This window comes from Oryctolagus cuniculus, chromosome 21 (assembly GCF_964237555.1).
Source record: "Oryctolagus cuniculus chromosome 21, mOryCun1.1, whole genome shotgun sequence".
Classification (NCBI taxonomy): Eukaryota; Metazoa; Chordata; class Mammalia; order Lagomorpha; family Leporidae; genus Oryctolagus; species Oryctolagus cuniculus.
The window spans coordinates 1,167,975-1,188,437 of NC_091452.1; the positions used below are offsets into that span (position 1 = coordinate 1,167,975).

The 20,463-nt window shown below is 52.9% G+C and overlaps 1 protein-coding gene across 23 annotated transcripts in view; it reads right to left on the bottom strand.

Moving 5' to 3' along the window:
- EP400 (E1A binding protein p400) overlaps positions 1-20,463 on the bottom strand; it is a 120,493-nt gene that overhangs the window by 16,778 nt on the left and 83,252 nt on the right. For all 23 annotated transcript variants that reach the window (XM_070066262.1, XM_070066260.1, XM_070066259.1 and 20 more), the window contains 15 exons: positions 18,422-18,533; positions 18,120-18,263; positions 13,238-13,396; positions 13,018-13,101; positions 12,544-12,678; positions 11,802-11,846; positions 11,558-11,711; positions 11,063-11,304; positions 10,767-10,940; positions 8,188-8,324; positions 8,009-8,065; positions 6,562-6,640; positions 6,190-6,447; positions 4,213-4,258; positions 4,027-4,136 (listed from right to left, as the gene is read on the bottom strand). In XM_070066262.1, the coding sequence (XP_069922363.1) occupies positions 4,027-4,136; positions 4,213-4,258; positions 6,190-6,447; positions 6,562-6,640; positions 8,009-8,065; positions 8,188-8,324; positions 10,767-10,940; positions 11,063-11,304; positions 11,558-11,711; positions 11,802-11,846; positions 12,544-12,678; positions 13,018-13,101; positions 13,238-13,396; positions 18,120-18,263; positions 18,422-18,533 (1,936 nt within the window). The remainder of the gene's footprint in view (positions 1-4,026; positions 4,137-4,212; positions 4,259-6,189; positions 6,448-6,561; positions 6,641-8,008; positions 8,066-8,187; positions 8,325-10,766; positions 10,941-11,062; positions 11,305-11,557; positions 11,712-11,801; positions 11,847-12,543; positions 12,679-13,017; positions 13,102-13,237; positions 13,397-18,119; positions 18,264-18,421; positions 18,534-20,463) is intronic.

Consider the following 20,463-nt stretch of genomic DNA (forward strand, 5'->3'; position numbering starts at 1 on the left):
CTCCAGGGTCCTGACTCTCCCCCTCACTCCCAAATCTGCAGGCACAGCCTGGGCCTTGCCCACTCACTGCCTCGGAGCTCCAACCTCAGGCCAGGGCAGAAGCAGCTGCGACCCTGCTCAAGGCCTCTCCCGAAGTGCTGCACCAACCCTAGCAGTTCCACCTTGAAGTCCCTTAGGCTCCCCTGGTTCAGAGGCTGGCCCCGCCTGTCCTGGACCCCTGCACGTCTCTCGTGCTCAGACTGAAAGCTGGCAGGCTGCTTGCTCCCTCGCGTCACCAGATGTCCTCCTCCAGGACCTGCCTTCCCAAAGCCTGGCAGCTGCAGACTCCATTCTCACTCATTTGGTGGCTCATCTAAAAGTCAAAGGCAGGACTTAAACTCTCGACCGTGACCAAGCCCTGCAGGCTCCTGGCATAATCGCTGCCCTAAACGGTAACTGCTACGCCTTCCTCCCCTGCCTGGGTCTCCGTGAGTTCCCCTCCGTGTCGCTGCCTGGAGACCAGCTGGGCTTGTGCGTGCACACATCAGCTCTGGGAAACCAAGCTGCTGAAGCACAGCTTCTGCTGGGTTTGCTCTCCGTCTAGCCCGGGACCCCCACAGCAGGGTCATGGCTCCCAGGAGCTTAGCAGCACGACCATCTTCTCTCCTTGCTGAACTTGGGCAATTCTTCTGCCTTCTCTCCCAGTTTACTAATTCTCTCCAGCTCTGTCATTAAATCCATCTGTAAGGGTTATTCTCTTCTTCCAATTTTGGTACTTATAGATTTAATCTCTAAAAGTTCTCTTTTTAAATATAGTTTCCGGTTAAAAAACATGTTCTCCAACTTCTTTTATTTCTTTTTTATTTATTTATTTATTTTTTTTTGACAGGCAGAGTGGACAGTGAGAGAGAGAGACAGAGAGAAAGGTCTTCCTTTTGCCGTTGGTTCACCCTCCAATGGCCGCCGCGGCCGGCGCACCGCGCTGATCCGATGGCAGGAGCCAGGAGCCAGGTGCTTTTCCTGGTCTCCCATGGGGTGCAGGGCCCAAGCACCTGGGCCATCCTCCACTGCACTCCCGGGCCACAGCAGAGAGCTGGCCTGGAAGAGGGGCAACCGGGACAGAATCCGGCGCCCCAACCGGGACTAGAACCCGGTGTGCTGGCGCTGCAAGGCGGAGGATTAGCCTAGTGAGCCGCGGCGCCGGCCTTTTATTTCTTTAAATACAGTCTAATTTTTAAAAAGATTTGTTTATTTGAAAGAGAAAGAGAAATCTTTGATTTACTGGTTCACTCCTCAAATGACCCCAACAGCTAGATCTGTGCCAGGCTGAAGCCCGGAGCCAGGAACTCCATCCTGGCCTCCTATGTGTGTAGCAAGGGCCTGGGTAATTGGGCCATCTTCCACTTCCACCTCCCAGGCACATAAGCAGGAAGCTGGATTGGAAACAGAGCAATCGGAACTAAAAATGGTACCCTGATATGGGATGCCGGCTTTCTAAGCAGCAGCTTAACTTGCTACACCATGCTTGCCATAGTTAATTGGTTTATTAAAAAAAAAAAAAAAGATTTATTTATTTATTTGAAAGTCAGAGATACACAGAGAGAGGAGAGGCAGAGAGAGAGAGACGGGTCTTCCATCCGATGGTCCACTCCCCAATTGGCCGCAACAGCCAGAGCTGTGCCAATCCAAAGCCAGGAGCCAGGAGCTTCTTCCAGGTCTCCCACTGCTTTCTAAGGCCATAGCAGAGTTGGATCGGAAGTGGAGCAGCCAGGTCTCAAACCGGCGCCCATATGGGATGCCGATGCTTCAGGCCAGGGCGTTAACCCGCTGCGCCACAGCACCGGCCCCTAGTTAATTGGTTTCTAAACTAAACCTGGTAATCTCAATGTCTCATGCTTGTTTCTGCTAGTTTCCACTCCTGGTGCCTACTTTGTTCATTGTCTGCTACTCACTGTACCTGAAAACTGGGGTCAGTGTTGTGACACAGTGGGTTAAGCCACTGCCTGCAACTCCAGCATCCCATTTGGAGTGCTGTCCCATCCCGGCTGCTCTGTTTCCAATCCTGCTCTCTGCTAATGTGCCTGGGAAGGCAACATTGATGGTTCAAGTACATGGGTACCTGGCCCCCATGTGGGAGACCCAGATGGAGTTCCGGGCTCCTGGCTTCAGCCTGACCCACACTTGGCTGTTATAGCCATCTGGGAAGTGAACAAGCAGACAGAAGATATCTCCCCTGTCTCTTGCTCTGTCTCTCCCTCACTCTGCCTTTCAAATAAATCAATCTTCCAAAAATAACTATCTGTGGAGCTCTAAGACATCAAAGGTGAAGCACAGTCTCCTGGACAGGACGTGCCGCCCAGCACCACCACTGCGAACTAAGGGCCACCCTCTGCACTCGGTCAGCACCAGGAGTGGCAGGTGGTGGGTCTCACCTCCGGTGTACTCTCGCCCCGTGGTGGAGTTCACGTTGGACCTTGGGCCCAGCTCATATGTCCACAGCGTCCTTTCAGAGTCCATGTGGGGCAAGCTTTAGGCTTGACCTTTACTCCCCTCATACCACATGCTGGAACTGACGCTCACGGCACACACAGCCTCAGTACATCCTGTTTATTTCTTGGGGCTGCTTCTTTCCCTGACATTTGGGTCTGATAACAATTTGTTCTTGTACCAGTCCCTCGAAACTTAAAATTTAAAAAATGTTTTATTCAGTAATTTTCATTCCTTTCACTCACTGAGAGAGAGGTGTAAAAATGACCACTCTCAACTCATCACCAAGACAAAAGACCTTTTCCGGGTTACAGAATGAGTTTTCTGCTCTACTCCATTCTGTACATACAATGGCACCCTGATTTCTTGGGAGAAGCTCTGCTAAGCTGAACACCACTCCGGAGCGACTTTTACGCACGGTGTAAGTTACGGGCTGTGTATGGCTACCCAGCTAACACCCTTTATTGGAAAGACCATCCTTCTCCACTGAACTTCCTTGGCACTATCACCAGGATGAACTGCCCACACAGAAGGACGAGGCTCTTTTACACCCTATGCAGTTCCACTCATCTGTGGGTCCATGCTTTGGCCAACACCATCCTCAGGCAGACTCTCTTGGGATGCCCACAGCCTTCCTGTGAGTCCCTGGGTTTGAGGTCCAGCTCTGTTTCTGATCTAGCTTCCTAACGCACACCCCAGAAAGCAGGAAGACAGCTCAAGTACTTGGGTCCCAGCCACGCATGTGGGAGACCCAGATGGAGTTCCTAGCTCCTGGCTTCAGCCTAGTCCAGCTCTGGTTGTCACAGGCATTTGGGAGGTGAATCAGCAGAGTGAAGATCCACATCTCTGTCTCTGTATCTTTTAAATAAAAGGAAAATAAAAATTCTAACACAACCCAAGATGGACGGCATTCTACAGCCAAAGTCACCTAAGCCTGACGTGTCAGGTTCTCCTCATTCTGTGATTAAGTGAGCAATCAGAGTTCATACCTTAACAGTCCCTGAGCTCCATTTTGTTCTGTTCAGAAGGTGAACCTTCAGAGAAAATCAGGGGCTGGACGCTGGGCTGTGTTTCTGACTCTCCCAGGCCTGTACCTTCACCCAGGCGGGGTGTATCCCTGATCCTGCACCTGTGCTCCTCACTGCGGCAGCACGTGTGAGGCAAAGTCTGTCCCAGCAGGACATGCGTCCCCTCCCGCAACCTCCAAGAGAACCGCGGCTCCTCTGCTTCCCCACACAGGCACTGCCAGGTGCAGTTGGGGGCACCTGTGCCACCACAATCAGCAATGCATCCCCTTGCTCCCAGCTCCTCTCTGAAAATCATATGGTGGGGGGAAATTTTCAACATATAAACATCAAACTCTTGTTTTCATTCCCTCAAATTACCAAACAGAAACCATTCCTACACATCTGAGTGTTTCTGAAATTGCCATGCTCATCAGGTTATTTTGTGAAATTTAAACCACATCAATACTTTCTTCACCAATGGAATATTCTGAAAGGCAGTTAATTTCCCCAGACTTCAAGCCACATGTGCTCCCCAGGTGCAGGGACAACTCACAGGCAAGGCAGCAGGAGCCACAGGCGAGGCAAGGCGCTTGTTGATGGACTGGAAGGTGGCTGCAGGGACACCCGCAATGGTATTCACTATCACATTTCCACTCACGGTGCCTGTAGCAGAGTCACGCATGGGGTTAGCATATGAACATACCAGTCTCCCTCCTCAGCACACAGCTGCGTCTCTTACCAGTTGGCATGCTTGTTCCTGTCACTGACGTCTTAATGGTTCCTGCCTGTTTAACAAAGAAAGCTCATTTGAATTTCACACCAAGTTCTCCCCTGCCTGAGTTTTCCCAGGACTCCCATTTCATTCAGAACCAAATCTAAGCTCACGCCCATGTGCACACACAGCCACACACTGCATAGCCGACCCCAGCGCTGGCCCCTGGCTCACACCACCAGCCACCTGCACCTGACCCCTTCCTGATAGCATTAAAATGACCTTACTCTGTCTGAATGGCCACCTCCTTGCCAGGATGCACACTCCAGTGAGCTGGCACCATGCCTGTGCTGCTGCTCACTGGGGCAGGCCTCCTACCAAGCAAATGTTAAACAGAGACTTGTATGTCTTTTGGATGAATGAAAAACAAAATTTCTTGAGTGTACATAAAATTCCCACTACAGTAAATATAATTTTTTAAAAGAAATAAATAGATGGAGGAAAAAACAGTTCCACACAGAAGAGACTTTCCTGCCTGGCTGACGGTGTTGTGACTGCACCTGCTATCCCAACATCTGCAACACACATGCTTAGCTACGAGACACACAGCAGCAAAGGGGTGCGACACTGCAGCTTGCCGGACTGTAACTCTGCCTTTCCTTCCTGTGCTTTTTGGCAGTTTTCTTTTCTAGATATTTATTTATTTGAAAGACAGAATAAGGGAGAGAGAGAGAGTATGCACACACAAGAAGGCTCATGTTTCCACTGGTTCACTCTTCAAATACCCATACCAGTCAGATCTGGGCCAGCTGAAGCCGGGAGCCAGGAACCCATCCTACATGAGTGGCAGGAACCCAGGTACTTGAGCCATCATTCATCTACTGCCTTCCCAGGCCCATTAGCAGGAAGCTGGATTGGAAGCACAGGAGTTGGGACTCTAACCAGCACCGATATGGGATCCAGGTGTTCCACGTGGCAGCTTAGCCCACTGCGCCACATCACCTGCCACCTTCTTGTGCATTTTACAGCTTTATTTCACAAAGGGCACTTAAGATCCATGCATGTGGATGAGCACATCCATGTACGTATGTTCTCAGAAGGCTAGCTTAGGGGCCAGTGCTGTGGTGTAGTGGGTTAACGCCCTGACCTGAAGCGCCGGCATCCCAAATGGGCGCTGGTCCGAGACCCGGCTGCTCCACTTCCTATCCAGCTCTCTGCTATGGCCTGGGAAAGCAGCAGAAGATGGCCCAAGTCCTTGGGCCCCCGCACCCACGTGGGAGACAGGATCGGCACAGCTCCGGCTGTTGCGGCCATCTGGGGAGTGAACCACCGGGTGGAAGACCTCTCTCTCTCTCTCTGCCTCTCCTCTCTCTGCGTAATTCTGACTTTCAAATAAATCTTTAAAAAAAAAAAAAAAGAAGAAGGCGGCGGCTAGCTTAGACACGTGGGCACATGTCTATCTGTACATCTGGGGGAGTGACAAGAATTAGTCCTAGTTGTATTTTAGGGGATTCGGACAATTCCAAACTTCCTCATCGCCTCCACTAACAACAGCTGCTCCAGCTTCTAAATCCAGGAAAATCACCAAGCCCCCAAAAGCAGAGTTGGTGGGGGAGACACACACTTCCCCTAGGGCAGGCCTGGGCAACATCCAGTCCATTGGTTGTTCAGGGCCTACCAAATCACCTGGTCTGGCCCTGCCAAGGCAACCACAGGCAGGACATGGAATTCAATCATCTGCAGCAGGCTAATTTTTTAGCTGATAATTTTGTGTGGCTTGCAAATAATGCTATAAATATCCAAATGGCCCTTGTCAGAAAAAAAGGTTCCCCGCATATGCTAGAGAAAGACCAAGTCTTTTGTCCTGTTTCCCCAGAGAGGAAGGTTTGCTGGCTGGCAGCGGTCGGAACTGGTACCATGTGCTCAGCCCTACAGGAAGCACTCATGCCAAATGCTGGGGTGGGAGGGGCAGCCCGGCACACAGGGCCAGTGGCCTTTCCTCACCAGCACTGCAGCGCTGCCCACGGTGGTGATGGCAGGCTGCCCCTTTGGTGGAGCCTGCACAGGCTGTGGCTGTGCTGGGGCCTGGGCCTGGGCCTGAGGCTGCACCGCTGGCGGTCCTGCTGGTGCCTGGCTGCCTGTGGCCTGTGGCTGTGGCAGTGGTGGTGGTGGCTGCTGAGGTGGTGGTGGGGGCTGCTGCTGCTGCTGGGGAGGTGGCTGAGCCACGGCTGGCTGCTGCGCCTTCTGCTGGTCAGCCAGGGCCTAAAGGATCAGAACAGAGAAGCCACTGAAGAGGGACCCAGCCACGCCAGGCCAACCGGGCACAGAGGCGATCAGGCAGCGTCCCGTGTGAGTCTGAGGGTCCAGAGTGCACACCTTTTTCTCTTTGGCAATCCGCTCTGCACGGAGAGACGCAACCTGAATGGGAGGCAGTGGCTTGTCGTAGTTGATCCCACTGAGAGACAGAAGCAAAAATTAAAGACATGGTGTTCATCCGCCCTTCCCCACAACCTCCCGCCCTGCAGTTTTAGTGACCCACAGTTGACAGTGACCACAAACATCAAATGGGAAACTCCAGAAATGAGCAGCTCCTAAAATGTCAATCACGCGCAGTCCTGAGTGGTATGAGGAGACTTCACGCTGCCTCGTCCTGCCCCTGGGACGTGAGTCAGCACTGCACACGACGCTGCCCCTCGGTCAGCGCTCAGATCAACCGCCTGGTGCGGCAGTGCCTGTGTCCAAGCAGCTACGCTCCACTTAACAGCAACGGCCAAAGCACAGGCGTGGTGAAGTGCTTCCTTTCCACGAAGAGGAGAAAGTGTGGTATATGCAGGGCTTGGTACTGTCATCAGACTCTGGCTGGGGGACACTGCCCGCCCCCATGAGCTCAACACACTGTCCACATAGAACCCCCAGTAGCCCCACAGCCATGTCCCCCCCAACCCCTGGGTGCTATGCTTCACCTCGCTCAGCTGCGCCACCTCCACTTTCCTACAGGGTGGGGGGGCACCTCAACACCAGGCGCGGCCACGCAGAGGTTTGGTGCCTGCAATGTCAGGCCGCACTCACATCGCAGAGAGGCTCTCTGCTCGCCCGTGCAAGCCTCTCCCCACACACCACAGAAAACTACTGCCGTGATCGCCCGAGGACTTCCTCATGCTGGCTGAAGACAGGGCTGTGACTGTCGTACTGAGCACACAGCCCAGCACTGGGCGGCCTGAGGCCCGTCGGCAACCACGAGCTGCACGAGTCGCATGATGAACGCCTACTCCACGCTTGCAGGCTCAGAGACAACAAGGAACAGACACAGCTCAGCCAAAGATGCTTCATGCTACAGAGAAAAACAGCAGTGCAGGCATGTGGCTTTCAACAGGTGGCCCGGCCTCAGGAGGCACAGTGGCTGGGACACTCAGGCAGCAGGGCAGGGCAGAACCCGGGCCTGTCTCAGGCTCAGGCAGGATGGCTGAAGGGAGCCGTGTCAGGGGCTGTCAGCAGATGCATCAGGAGCTGGCTCGCTCTGACAAGGATGCTTAGTGGCTCCGTGGAGCCCGGGAAGGAAGCAGGAACCGGCAAGAGGGACTCCAGACTGACCCTGGGCAGTGATGGCGCCTGGCAGGGGTGACCACTTCACCTCAGGAACTCCTTTTTCCAGCATTATAGAAACACAGCAAACACCACAAGCCTCAGCACTCAGATTCCACCGGAACTGCGCGTCTCCCATTTCTCTGCCCATCTATCAACCCTTCTCCTTGCTGAATGCCAGAGTCCGGAACGCGCTCTTTGCATGGCTCGTTACACTTAGTGAGCCCTGACACAGACATACCTTTCCGACAGCACAGAGGCATGCTTGGGGTTTTTCTGGAAGGGGTTCATGCCGAGCCTGCGGCACAGGAAAGGAGACAGTGGTTACTCCACCCAGAAGACCTTGGTGCACAGATTATCAGACCCCGAAACACTTTTCCCTCAGTCACCACCCACATAAAAGACCAGGTGGGGCCTCACAGGGGCTTGATGGGAGGGCTTCTCTTGCCAGCAGTGGTCTTCATTAACTCAAAGTGGTTTGTGTACAGCTGGGTGTGGGCGGCGTTCTCATCCTGCGCATAGAGCTGGCTCGTGCGCACGGGGCGGTTGTTTTTGCTCTGAAACAAAATGGACGTCTTCTCTTCACAAATCCTGCAGCTTAACAAGAGGCCACTGATCTACTCACTCCCGAGATACCCCAGCAGCCCACAGAATGTTAGGCAGCTCCTCCTCCTGTGGACAGAAGCCCAGACAAGGGACCCCTACACAGGGTCCCAGAGCTCAGAGTTCCTCCTCCCTCTCTAGGGTCCCTCCCCTTGGCATTTCTGATTATTCCCATGAAGCCTTGCACCAACACAGCAGCATTGGGTGCAGGCGTGACCACCCACCCATCTACGCATGTACACATATATGTGCACACATGTGGCTACTACCAAATGCCTTGAGTTCCAAGGTAATACCAAGGAACATCAGGACAAGAAAGCCAAAGTGCAAGGTTACACTGGTCTGTGTGCTGAACCAGGCGGTTCTGTGGCAGACATGGGTGCATTCTCACATGCAAATAAAACTCAGGAAAGGAGGTGGGGAGAAAGGGCGAGTCAGGACGAGACCATGGCAGTCTACAGACAGCGATCCAGGCCCAAGCCACGGCCAGGGCAGGAACGACTGTGTGTTCAGTGAAGGAACCTGCTTACGCCACAGGCACACACTGGAGCCCTGCATGGTGCAACGGGTATGGGTGCCTCAGCTATGCACATTTCACCGGCAGAGATGACTGGGTGTGAAAAGGGTCAGGGAGTTCCCGGGGAGGTCAGCACGTCTCTGCGTGTTTCCTGACTCACAGAAAACTCTACAAAGGAGGAAGAGGCTCCAGAAGTGCTGGCCACTAACTGCAGGTTGACTAGGGGCTGCCTACGAACTCCGCAGCACCAGCTGTCAGTTTTCCAATTTATTCTGTGTTCCACCTTCATAACTACGAGTGCATTCTGCCCTGTTCAGCTATGAGAGAAGAACAAAGCTTAGTCTGACTTGCTTCCATAGAAGGCAATGACCATTAATATAAATGCTTCTGCAACATAAATGACTTAACACAAGATTTCAGGCAGGTCACTGTATTGGTGAAGGTACCACAGAATGGTATTTTTTCTTTTTCTTTTTTTGACAGGCAAAGTGGACAGTGAGAAAGACAGAGAGAAAGGTCTTCCTTTCCCGTTGGTTCACCCCGCAATGGCCACTGTGGCTGGCGCACTGCGCTGATCCAAAGCCAGGAGCCAGGTGCTTCTCCTGGCCTCCCATGCGGGTGCAGGGCCCAAGGACCTGAGCTATCCTCCACTGCCTTCCCGGGCCACAGCAGAGAGCTGGACTGGAAGAGGAGCATCTAGGACAGAATCCGGCGCCCCGACCAGGACTAGAACCTGGGGTGCCGGCACCGCAGGTGGAGGATTAGCCTAGTGAGCCGCGGCACTGGCCAGAATGGTATTTTGAGGAGGGCTTGCCTTTTTACTTTAAACAAAAAAGCTAAGAAACAGTTTCTGTTTAGGCACAAGAATTTTTTAGATAAGAACCAGGATGACTCAGAGTGATTTCAGAAATGAACTTAGTGTGGTGTTCTTACCACGACAGATCTGGCTTGGACACAGAAGGCATCATAGCAAACTCAATAAAAACTACTAGTTGCCCTTCTTTCCTGCACCTGTCCTACCCTGTCACAGCTGGAAGACGGGACCACAGCTCCTGCTGCGACAGGGCCCTGAGGTGCTCAGCAGGGCAGCTGCCCCCGCACACCAGCTGCAGCACCCGTCACCACAGAGGGCACTGGAGAGGCGGACACACTGGCACAGCAGAGCCCTGGGGAGAGGCCAGAGCTGCAGGCAAGGAGCAGGGGCTAGGAGAAGACTGCCAGGTGGAGAAAAGGTGAGGCAAGGCAGGTGTGGTGGTGGCAGCATGCAGCCCAGACCAGCAGTGCTGCTCATCTAAGCCGGGCTGTAAACCACAGCCAGCCAGCCTCTTTAAGGAGTGGTGCTGGGACTCAATTTAGCCCAGGTAGTTAGCCTTTCAGTGTACAGTTAATCCAGAAACAGCATCTGTAGTGCCGAATGACTGCAGTGTGCCAGCATTCCACACCACAACAGCACAGGAAACAGTGACAAACCTTCCTGTAACTGAGTTAACGACTATGACAAAGGAAGAGTTCCTTTTACTCACTCAACAAACACTTTCTTTAAAAAAGGAAAAAAGCCAAGATGTGACCCAGTACTCAGAGGAGAGTTTTCCAAATAACAGTTGCAACACGGAGGCTGGTTCAGATAAAACATCAGGAGTCAGGTCAGCTGTCAGCATCAAATATGACCCTAACTTTCAAGTTCAGGGTCGAGCTCTATCACTGTTTGTGTTACGGACCAGGCCCCGTGCAGACCTGTAGACCCTCAGCCTCATGAATCCTCAGAGCCCTGAGGCCAGTTTTACCACCGACGTGGCGAACACGAGCTGGCCCTGGCCAGCACTGCAGGTTGAGGTCAGCGCACCTGGACCCCCTCTCAGAACAATGAGGCTGGGCTCACCTTCCCCTCTTCTCTTGGGATGATGACGTTCTCGTAGCGATTCCGGCACTGTTTGGAAGAGCGGTAGATCCGGCTGCAGGAGTTGACGACATCGCTGACAAGATCCCAGTTTGGGGTGTGGGCCGGCGACACAACTGTGAGGTTCAGAGGCAGCTCCAGCAACTGCTTTACGGCCTAGGGCACCGGGTTTCAGAAAAAAAGAGGTCAGTGCACTGGGAGCGAGAGGCCTTCCCTCAGCCAAAGGCTGTCTACAGGGCGATCCCACAGCTCGACACACCAAGGGCCACACCGCACACCTGCAGCAGGGCCCAGTCCTCGCCGATGAGCCACTCGGGACTGTCCTGCCCAGACTCAGCTGTGGGCTTGGCAAAAGTGGGCAGGGGCTTGGCAAACTGAGCCTGCTGTTTCAGCAGCAAGTTCTTCTTCTGCTCCTTGCCTTCTCGCCGAATCTTGAGCATGCCCGGTGCGGCTCGGTCGAACAGCGACCTGGGCGGGACAACTGCTTCTCCGTGCCGCTGCTTCTTCTTCCTGCCTGCAGCTGAACAGTGAGACACAGAACAAAGGGAGTAAAAAGGGAGCAAGGAGGGCACAAGGAGCATGTGGATAAGTGGGCTTGGAAAGCATCCATTAGAGACAAAACCAACTTTTCTGTTTCCTCACTGGGACAACAGAGGGCACGCAGACAGACGGCAGATGGCCGCTTGGCCACAGCAGGGCAGCCAAGTGACAACACTTGAGGGCTCTATAGGAGGAAGGCAATGCTCTGGGCCCCCCGACGCCATAATGCCCACCTGAGGGGTCCGTCTTGTGCCGCTTGCGTTCCTTCCTCACATACACCGGGGGTAGCTTGGCTTCTGGGATGGGGGTGGTTTCATACATGAGACACATAACCGAGTCAATGTAGATGTCATTGTCATCCTGAGGGGGAGTGGGTGGGGTCCAGAGCTGTATGGAGAGGACAGTTCAGTGAGACAGGGAGCAGACAGGGAGCAGGCAGGGAGCTGCTCACTCAGACACAGTAGGAGGGCTGCTTACCGGCATCACCTCTGTCTGCCCGTCAGCATCCTCGTAGACATATTCCTGCAGGAAACACAGGTGTGCTTTAAATGGGACAAAGTCTTAGCTTCATGCTGTAAGCTTCAAATTATTTTCATACGTGGGTCTTCCAAGTAAGTCTGGCCAACATAAGTACTGAAAAACTCATAAACATGCTTTTTAGAGCTGCAAAGCAATTTAGAAGCCACCAAGTATGCAAATCCCTAACAAAGTGACAGCCACCAAGAAATACCTGCTTCAGAACATAAATTATGGGGGCCAGCAATGTGGCACACAGAGGGTTAAGCCGTCCCCTGCAATGCCAGTGTCCCATGTGGGCACCAGTTTTGGGTCCCGGCTGCTCCACTTCTGATCCAGCTCCCTGCTAATGCGCCAGGGAAAGCAGTGGAAGATGGCCCAAGTGCTTGGACCCCTGCACCCACATAGGAGTTACTGGATAGAGTTCCTGGCTCCTGGCTTCAGCTTAACCCAGCCTTAGCCACTGCAGCCATCTGGAGAGGGAACCTGCAGATGGAGGAGCGCCTGCTTACATGCTCTCTCCCCAACTGCCTTTCAAGTCAATAAGTAAATCTTAAAAACAACAACAAACACACATGAATTTGGTTGTTTTGACAGAATAAAAATTCCTGGGCATTTTCTCGAGGAGATGCATGGAGGTTTGCAAAAGCCGCCCCCAGCTGAACAACTGTGCCCGAGGCAGGGGTGCAGGCCCGCTCCGTACCATGCTGTAGGCGTCCTCTCGGGTGTAGGTGAGGAGCTCGGCCTCCTCCTGCTCCAGCTGCAGCTGGGCCTCTCTGTCCTGCTGCGCCTTCATGTTCCGGGACTCCCACTCCCTCACCGACGCCATGACTGCATCCTGGCAGGCAGAGCAGCAGAAGCAGCACGTTCGGAAGCAGAAGAGGCAGTGCCCACCCCCAGGCACCGACCCTGAAACGCAGTGGCAGTCTCCTGGCTCAGTGCTGGACACTGGCCCCTCTCCTGTCAGCCCAAACAGAATACCCTCTTACTAGGCTGCTTTGACTCAAACACAGAGAACCAATGTAAACGTAAGCTTCACAGCTGCCCAGAGTTGTTTCCGTCTTGCCCGAGGCTGGGCTTCTGCTACTTCAGTGAAGTCACATGTACTTCAAACTAAATTCAATACTGAAAATTTGAGATTCTTCATGTTAAACTGACCCAAAGTAGACCCACTTACCCCACTACTTCTCTGTTTTTCTTGCTCAAAGGAAGTATGGAAAAATTCCAGGTAATTCAAGGCGTATTTTTCAATAGGTGTAAGCTGCTCCAGAAAAGTGTTTTAAATTGGGTTAGTAGCACATTAATAAAGGTCAATTAAGTTCCTTACAACTTGAATTTAAAAAGTGATTGTTCTTATAAAAAGGTCAAGTTTACTTAAAAAGGAGAAACCCCCATACCTGCTCCATAAAGTCAGCCAGCTCCTCCAGCTGTGATGGCCCGTCCTCAACCAGCAGGTCGCCTGAGTCTGACAACAGGGCGTCAGCATCCAACCCAGGCACCACAGCCTCGCCGGCTTTCTGTGCATCTTCCTCCAAACACTCGATGCTCTTGAGGGCCTAAAAAAAGCCTCTGGATTTAGAAACTGGGATATATGTTTTAAATTGAGGCATTCTGAAACAGAGCCATTCTTCAAATAGCTAGAGCAAATGCCTACACCATGGTCACCACATCCGCTGGGCAAGTGCCTCACTTCTGAGGTCTATGCATCCAGGACAGAGAGGTACTTGGGCCTAGAGGAAGTGAGTGCAAGAAGCCTTCCAAGGGCGAGTACTGCGGTGCAGCAGTTAGGCACAGTTTGGAACACCTGCATCCCACATCGGAGTGCCTGGTTCAAGCCCCAGTTACTTTGCGTCTATTTAAGCATCCACTAACAGGAAGGCAGCGGGTGAGGAGTCAAGCACCGGGGTCCCTGATAGCCACATGGGAGATCTGGATGGGGCGTTCTAGGCTCTTGGTGCAGGCCTGGTCCATACCTGGCTGCTACATGGATTTGGGGAGTGAAGCAGCAGATGGATGATCAATCTCTGTGCAATTCCCACCCCCATTTATAGATAGATAAAGGGATATACCTACAGATGCAGATATACAGATAGCGCTGCTTCTCAAATAAGGAAAAATAAACAAACATAAACCTTCCAGGCCTTCCCAAACCAACTATCACATTGGATAGGCAGGCCCCAAGGAAGGCAAAGCAGGCCAACTCACCAACATGCACGGTGGGACAAAAAGGGCTGGTGGAGCTCCCAGACTCCATGAACAAAGAAGGGCTACTTGGTTTCATCTCACACCTGACGCCCATCCCTAGCAACAGCTCTGACCAACGACGGCAAGTGGAGGCTACTGCCCACAGCACAACCAGGAAAGGAACAGCACAACAGGGCAGCAAAAGCAAGTCCACAAAGGAACAAACACGGATGGCTTCATTCCAGTTTGAGCCCTGCAGACTCCAGTGAGGAGGGAGCACTGTCACCTGTCAGAACCTGTAGCAGCACACGCCTGGCTGCTGCTCCTGGATGCACACAGACACTCATATCTGAGGTGGGCGTGCGGCTTTTAGTTAAAAGACATAAATTGAAAATATACAACCTGTTCCTAAGACAATCTGGCAAACCTATCTCACACATAACAGAAACTATTTCCAGAGAGATTATGCATCTAAGTATTAAAAAAGAAAAAGAGCCGGCGCTGCGGCTCACTAGGCTAATCCTCCGCCTTGCGGCACTGGCACACTGGGTTCTAGTCCCGGTCGGGGCGCCGGATTCTGTCCCGGTTGCCCCCCTTCCAGGCCAGCTCTCTGCTGTGGCCAGGGAGTGCAGTGGAGGATGGCCCAAGTGCTTGGGCCCTGCACCCCATGGGAGACCAGGAGGAAGCACCTGGCTCCTGCCATCGGATCAGCGCGGTGCGCCGGCCGCAGCGCACTAGCCACGGCGGCCATTGGAGGGTGAACCAACGGCAAAGGAAGACCTTTCTCCCTGTCTCTCTCTCTCACTATCCACTCTGCCTGTCAAAAAATAAAAATAAAAAAATTAAAAAAAAGAAAAAGAAATATCTAGAAGAAAATGAAGGGGAGCAGAGGGGAGGAGAGGGGAGGGGAGGGGAGGGGAGGGGAGGGGAGGGGAAGGAGAAAGAAAATGCACCTGGCTTAATTTTTGTGACATGTCTTCCTTTCTCTGCATGTTCACACTTCGACAGAAACTTTTCTTCAAACCACTCCCAGGTACAACCCAGGGGCACGCACAGCCAGGCTTGCAGAAACCCACCAGGCAGGCAGGCAGGCAGGCAGAGCACACGCACAGAGCACAAGCGAGCTTGCCGAAGAGCAGCCTGTAACTCTCGTGGGGGGATCGTGCCGGTGAAAGCAGCCCCTTCTCCCATCACATCCATCAGCTCCAGCAACTGCACCTTTAGAGACTCCACCATTGCCCACCTGTCCCACACACCATACTCACTTGCATGTCTACTTTTGGCCTCTTAACCCATCCCCAGGCTGCCCACTATAATCCAGTCCAAAGTCAGGAGCCAGGGGACACTGTTTAAGGAACGCCAGAGCATACCACAGCCAACTCAAACCCTGCATGGCTCCCCATTTCACTCCCACACAGCTGCAGTGGTGCCCCGGCTCTGCTGGCTCTGTACCCACAACGCGACACTCTAGGACGCACCCTGCTCCCATTCACAGCCTAGCCTTTCCATCTTTTTACATGAATAAATTATTTTACTCACTCACTCAGTTCTGTTTCTCTCTACACAAGAGTATAAGCTGCGTGGAAAGTGGAGTTTTCATCTTCTCAACACTGTGCTCCAACTGCCAAGGAAGAGCCTGGCACAAGCGAAGCACTCGGCTCCAGAGGATCCTGCGGCTGACCCAGCTGCTGCCCACAACACAGCCAGCGTGGGAGCACCTGCAGGACTGTTAAGGACCACACACACACTCACATATCACACATTCTCACGTCATGACATGTCACTCCTCACACACATACCTTCACAGACATGTCACACATACACACACAATCTTAGGCCCTACACTGCTCTTCCAGGTTACCTGTGAAATCTTTAACAGTAATTAAAAGGCTACTCTTAGAAAAGAACCTAATGCATTACTGAATCTTTCTAAACCTCATGCTTACCTTACCTAATTTTTTTTAAAGATTTATTTTATTTATTTGAAAGAGTTACAGAGAGGTACAGACAGAGAGAGAGGTCTTTCATCCACTGGTTCACTCCCCAGATGGCCGATGTGAAGCCAGGAGCCAGGAGCTTCTTCTGGGTCTCCCACGTGGGTGCAGGGGCCCAAGGACTTGGGCCATTCTCCACTACTATCCCAGGCCATAGCAGAGAGCTGGACTGGAAGTAGAGCAGCCAGGGCTAGATCCAGCACCCATATGGGATGCTGGCGCTTCAGGCTAGGGCCTTAACCTGCTGCACCACAGCGCTGGCCCCACCTTACGTATTTTTAAAATGTTTACTTCTTTGAAAGTAGAGAGCACTCCTATCTGCAGATTCACTCCCTGTATGCCCATCACAGCTGGGGCTGGACCAGGCCAAAACCAGAAGCCAAGAACTGGATTCACGTCTCCCATGTGCATGGAAGGGACCTAAGTAGTTGAGCCATCACTTGCTGCCTCTCTGGGTACACATCAGCAGGAAACTAGAACTGGAGGCAGAGAAGGGATTAAAACCAGGCACTCCTCTATGGAACGTGGGCATTCCAGTGTCCTAACCACCATGACAAATGTGTGCTCTCTATGACCTATTTTATAAACACCATGAGGTAATCTATAGCTCCTAGTATAGAACGGGTACAGGAAGTCTTTGTGTAAATTACACAAATCTCTGGAAGAAGCATGTGAGATAAAGCCCTGTGGCTGTCATGTGAGCAGGAGGCCAGGTCCGGCAAGGCTTCTTCACTGTGAGCTCCCAAACACTGTGCCGTGTGTGTTACGGCTTCCCCCCTGCTCAACAGTCAGGGCTTAGAAGTGGAGGAGGAGGTGACAATACGCTGTGGAGAGCGAGGAGGCAGCGCCAGGAAGGTGAGGGGACAGTGTGGGAGGGCTGCATAGTCTGGCACTGAGGCTTCCACAGCACAGCCAAGCAACAGCATACCAGTGTCAGCCCACACCGCCAACACAAGGTAGGGTCTGTGAGACCCTGAGCCACAGGAGGACGTAACCAGAGTGAAGGAAACCAGCCCTGCAGCTGAGTGCCCATCTCATGGACAGGGCAGCCCCTTGGGGGACGCGGTGAGGCCTCCCAGAGGACCTGGGAACCCAAGGCTGGGGCCACAGGGAGCAGGAGTGAAATGAGAGAAGTGGCCCAGACTACACTGTGTGCACGCACCAACACTGTCACAGAGGTCATCACGTGACGGTGTGAAATCTCCTAGTGGCCAAGTTAGCACAGTCAAGTATTTCCTGAAAGCCAAAACTGCAGGTATCCAGTGGAACCAGTGCTCATGAGATAATCAACTGCTATTTCCATACCAAGTCCCCACCATGGTTCCGATATACCTGACACAAGCCAGCCATATTCAGAGAGCTCAGTATCTGTACTTTTTTTTTTTTTTTTTAATAGGCAGAGCTAGACAGAGACAGAGACAGAGAGAGAGAGAGAGAGAGAGAGAAAGGTTTTCCTTTTGCCATTGGTTCACCCTCCAATGGCCACTGCGGCCGGCACACCGCGCTGATCCGAAGCCAGGAGCCAGGTACTTCTCCTGGTCTCCCATGGGGTGCAGGGCCCAAGCACTTGGGCCATCCTCCACTGCAATCCCGGGCCACAGCAGAGAGCTGGCCTGGAAGAGGGGCAACCGGGACAGAATCCGGTGCCCCGACCGGGACTAGAACCCGGTGTGCCGGTGCCGCAAGGCGGAGGATTAGCCTAGTGAGCCGCAGCGCTGGCCCAGTATCTGAACTCTTCTGAGCAAGTAAAGCTAAGACAGCTGACTACTGTGGGGCCAGGCAGCCATGCAGGGGAGGGTGGGACACGGACAGAGGTATAGGGTGGGGGGCAGTGCAGGCTGGCAGGGAAATGCAGTATGGCTCAGAAAGCTCTGCCAACCCTGAGCCTGGGTCATGCGCTCTCCTCGTGTGTTTTCGAGAAGCCTCGTGACAGAAAGGGCAGAGGGAAGGGGGCTGGCAGCTGAGGAGGAACAAGGCAGACATGGGCACTGAATGCCCCAGCCCACCGTGAGCATCATCTGGGGTCGGAGCGCGGGTTGGGCAAGCAGGATGACAGCTCCCAGTGCAGTCAATTCCTTGGGGAAGGCCAGCGTACTCTCACCTCTATGAAAGGTCTTGCGATCTTGGGAGCAATGTTGTCTGTTACGGAAGGTTCCTGAGAGAGCACGACAAACTCCTCAGCTTTCACAGGGAAGCCGGCATCATCCATGGGGGAGTAGACCTCAAACAGCTCCTGGATGGTGCGCTGCACACAGAAATGTGCATTATTTTTCATAGCAAAGACACAATTTTATTCCTGAGAACCATGGGATTGGGACCCTGTCAGCTAAGCGTCCTCATCACCAGGCATCCAAACCACGGCTTCCCGTGTCACCACACAGGCTGTCCACAAACGGAGAGTACCTGTGTGAGGAATGCCATGGAGTAGTCGTTCCCCTGAGCGGCTACCTCTCGGATCAAATCTTTAGTTCCGTTTTTCAACAATTTCTCTTCAATGGAATTTCCACTCACAAGCCTGTGAATGAAACACAGACACACACAGAGTGACAGTTTAGCCACCTGGAAACACGAAGGACGACCAGGGATCAGGTGCACAGAGTGGCTGGGGAACCAATACCCACTGCTGTGCCTCAGTATGCCCTGACCCCTGGAGGGATTCTGGTTGATGTGTCTGTGGCCATCTTTCCCCTAGAAGCCCCAGTGGCTATCCAAAATTATCCAAAATCTTAGGGGATTAACAGACTCAGTAAGGTAAGCATTCACGCGCTGTGGTGCAGCAAGTTAAGCCACTGCCTGCAGCACCAGCATCCCACGTGAGCACCAGATCGAGTCCCGGCTGCTCCACTTCCAACTGAGCTCCCTGCTAATGCACCTGGGAAAGCAGGACATGGCCCGAGTGCTGTCTCACACCACCCTCTTCTTGCCACCCAGTCTGGAAGTGCTACCCCTCGGTCCTTCCAGACTCATCTCACACATCTTTGTCTCTGACCACACGGGCAGAGTAGCCACTTCCCTGGCTGTCTGTGTCCAGCACTGTCAGATGTCTCCTCCTCGTTACTACTGGCATTTTCATCTCTGTGTCTCCGCGTCCTGCAGGTGCTCAGTGACGACTCTGAGCTGCAGATGCTGCCTCCACTGGACAGAAGTGGAGCTCAGGCACAAGGCTGCAATGAGGAAGGGCCTAACACGTGCACACTCACCCACATGCCAGGACTTGCCCAGGGCCTGCTTGCTCATAAAATGCTAATGTGCAAATCAAGGAAGCATCAACAATTCCAACACTATGGTCTTCACAGAGAAGAACAAATGGAATTTTTCCAGAAAATTTCAAATCAAAGGAACCTAGGGGTCAGTGTTGTGGCATAATGGATTAAGCCACTATCTGTGACACCTGCAAAGCATATGAGCACAAGTTCAAGTCCCAGATGCTCCACTTCAAATCCAGCTCCTTGCCAATGGCCTGGGAAAACAGCAAAGATGGCCGAAGTGCTTGGGCCCCTGCCACCACGTAGGAGACCTGGATGGAGTTCAGATCATTGCAGCCATCTGGAGTGTGAAGCAGCAAACAGAGCTCTCTCTCCCCCTCTCACTATGCAACTTTCATTTCAAATAAATCCTTTTAAAGAGGAGGGGGCAGGGGGTAGGGAGGCCAGTGCTGTGACACAGTGGCTAAAACCACTGTCTGCGACACTGGCATCCCATATGAACACCGGTTCAAGTCCTGGCTGCTCCAATTCCAATCCAGCTCTCTGGTATGGCCTGAGAAAGCAGCAAAGGATGGCCCAAGTCCTGGGGCCCTTGCACTCATATGCGGGACCTGAAGGAAGCTCCAGCCTCCTGGCTTTGGATTGGCCCAGTGCCGCTGTTGTGGCCATTTGGGGAGTGAACCCAGCAGATGGAAGACCTCTCTCTCTTTGCCTCTTTATAACTCTGCCTTTCAAATAGATAAATAAATCTTTTTTAAAAAAAAAAAGGGGGGGAGGAGAACTTAAATAAAAATAGACAAAAAGACCAGAAGTAAGAACCCAGAAGTGTAGAAAAGAACTAAATCCTAATAAAGAGGAAACAGCCATCCAACAGAAGGGAGGAATAGCTTCATGAGCACAGTCCCTGCATCTGGGAGGAATTCCATGGATCATGTAATGCAACCTGCCTGCTCCCTCTCTGCACAGGCACTCCTCTCACACAACTCCCTGCACACGCTCGCCACACACATCCCTGCACACACTCACCACACAACTCTGCACAGGCACTGCTCTCACACAACTCCCTGCACACGCTCGCCACACACATCCCTGCACACACTCACCACACAACTCTGCACAGGCACTCCTCTCACACAACTCCCTGCACACGCTCGCCACACACATCCCTGCACACACTCACCACACAACTCTGCACAGGCACTGCTCTCACACAACTCCCTGCACACGCTCGCCACACAC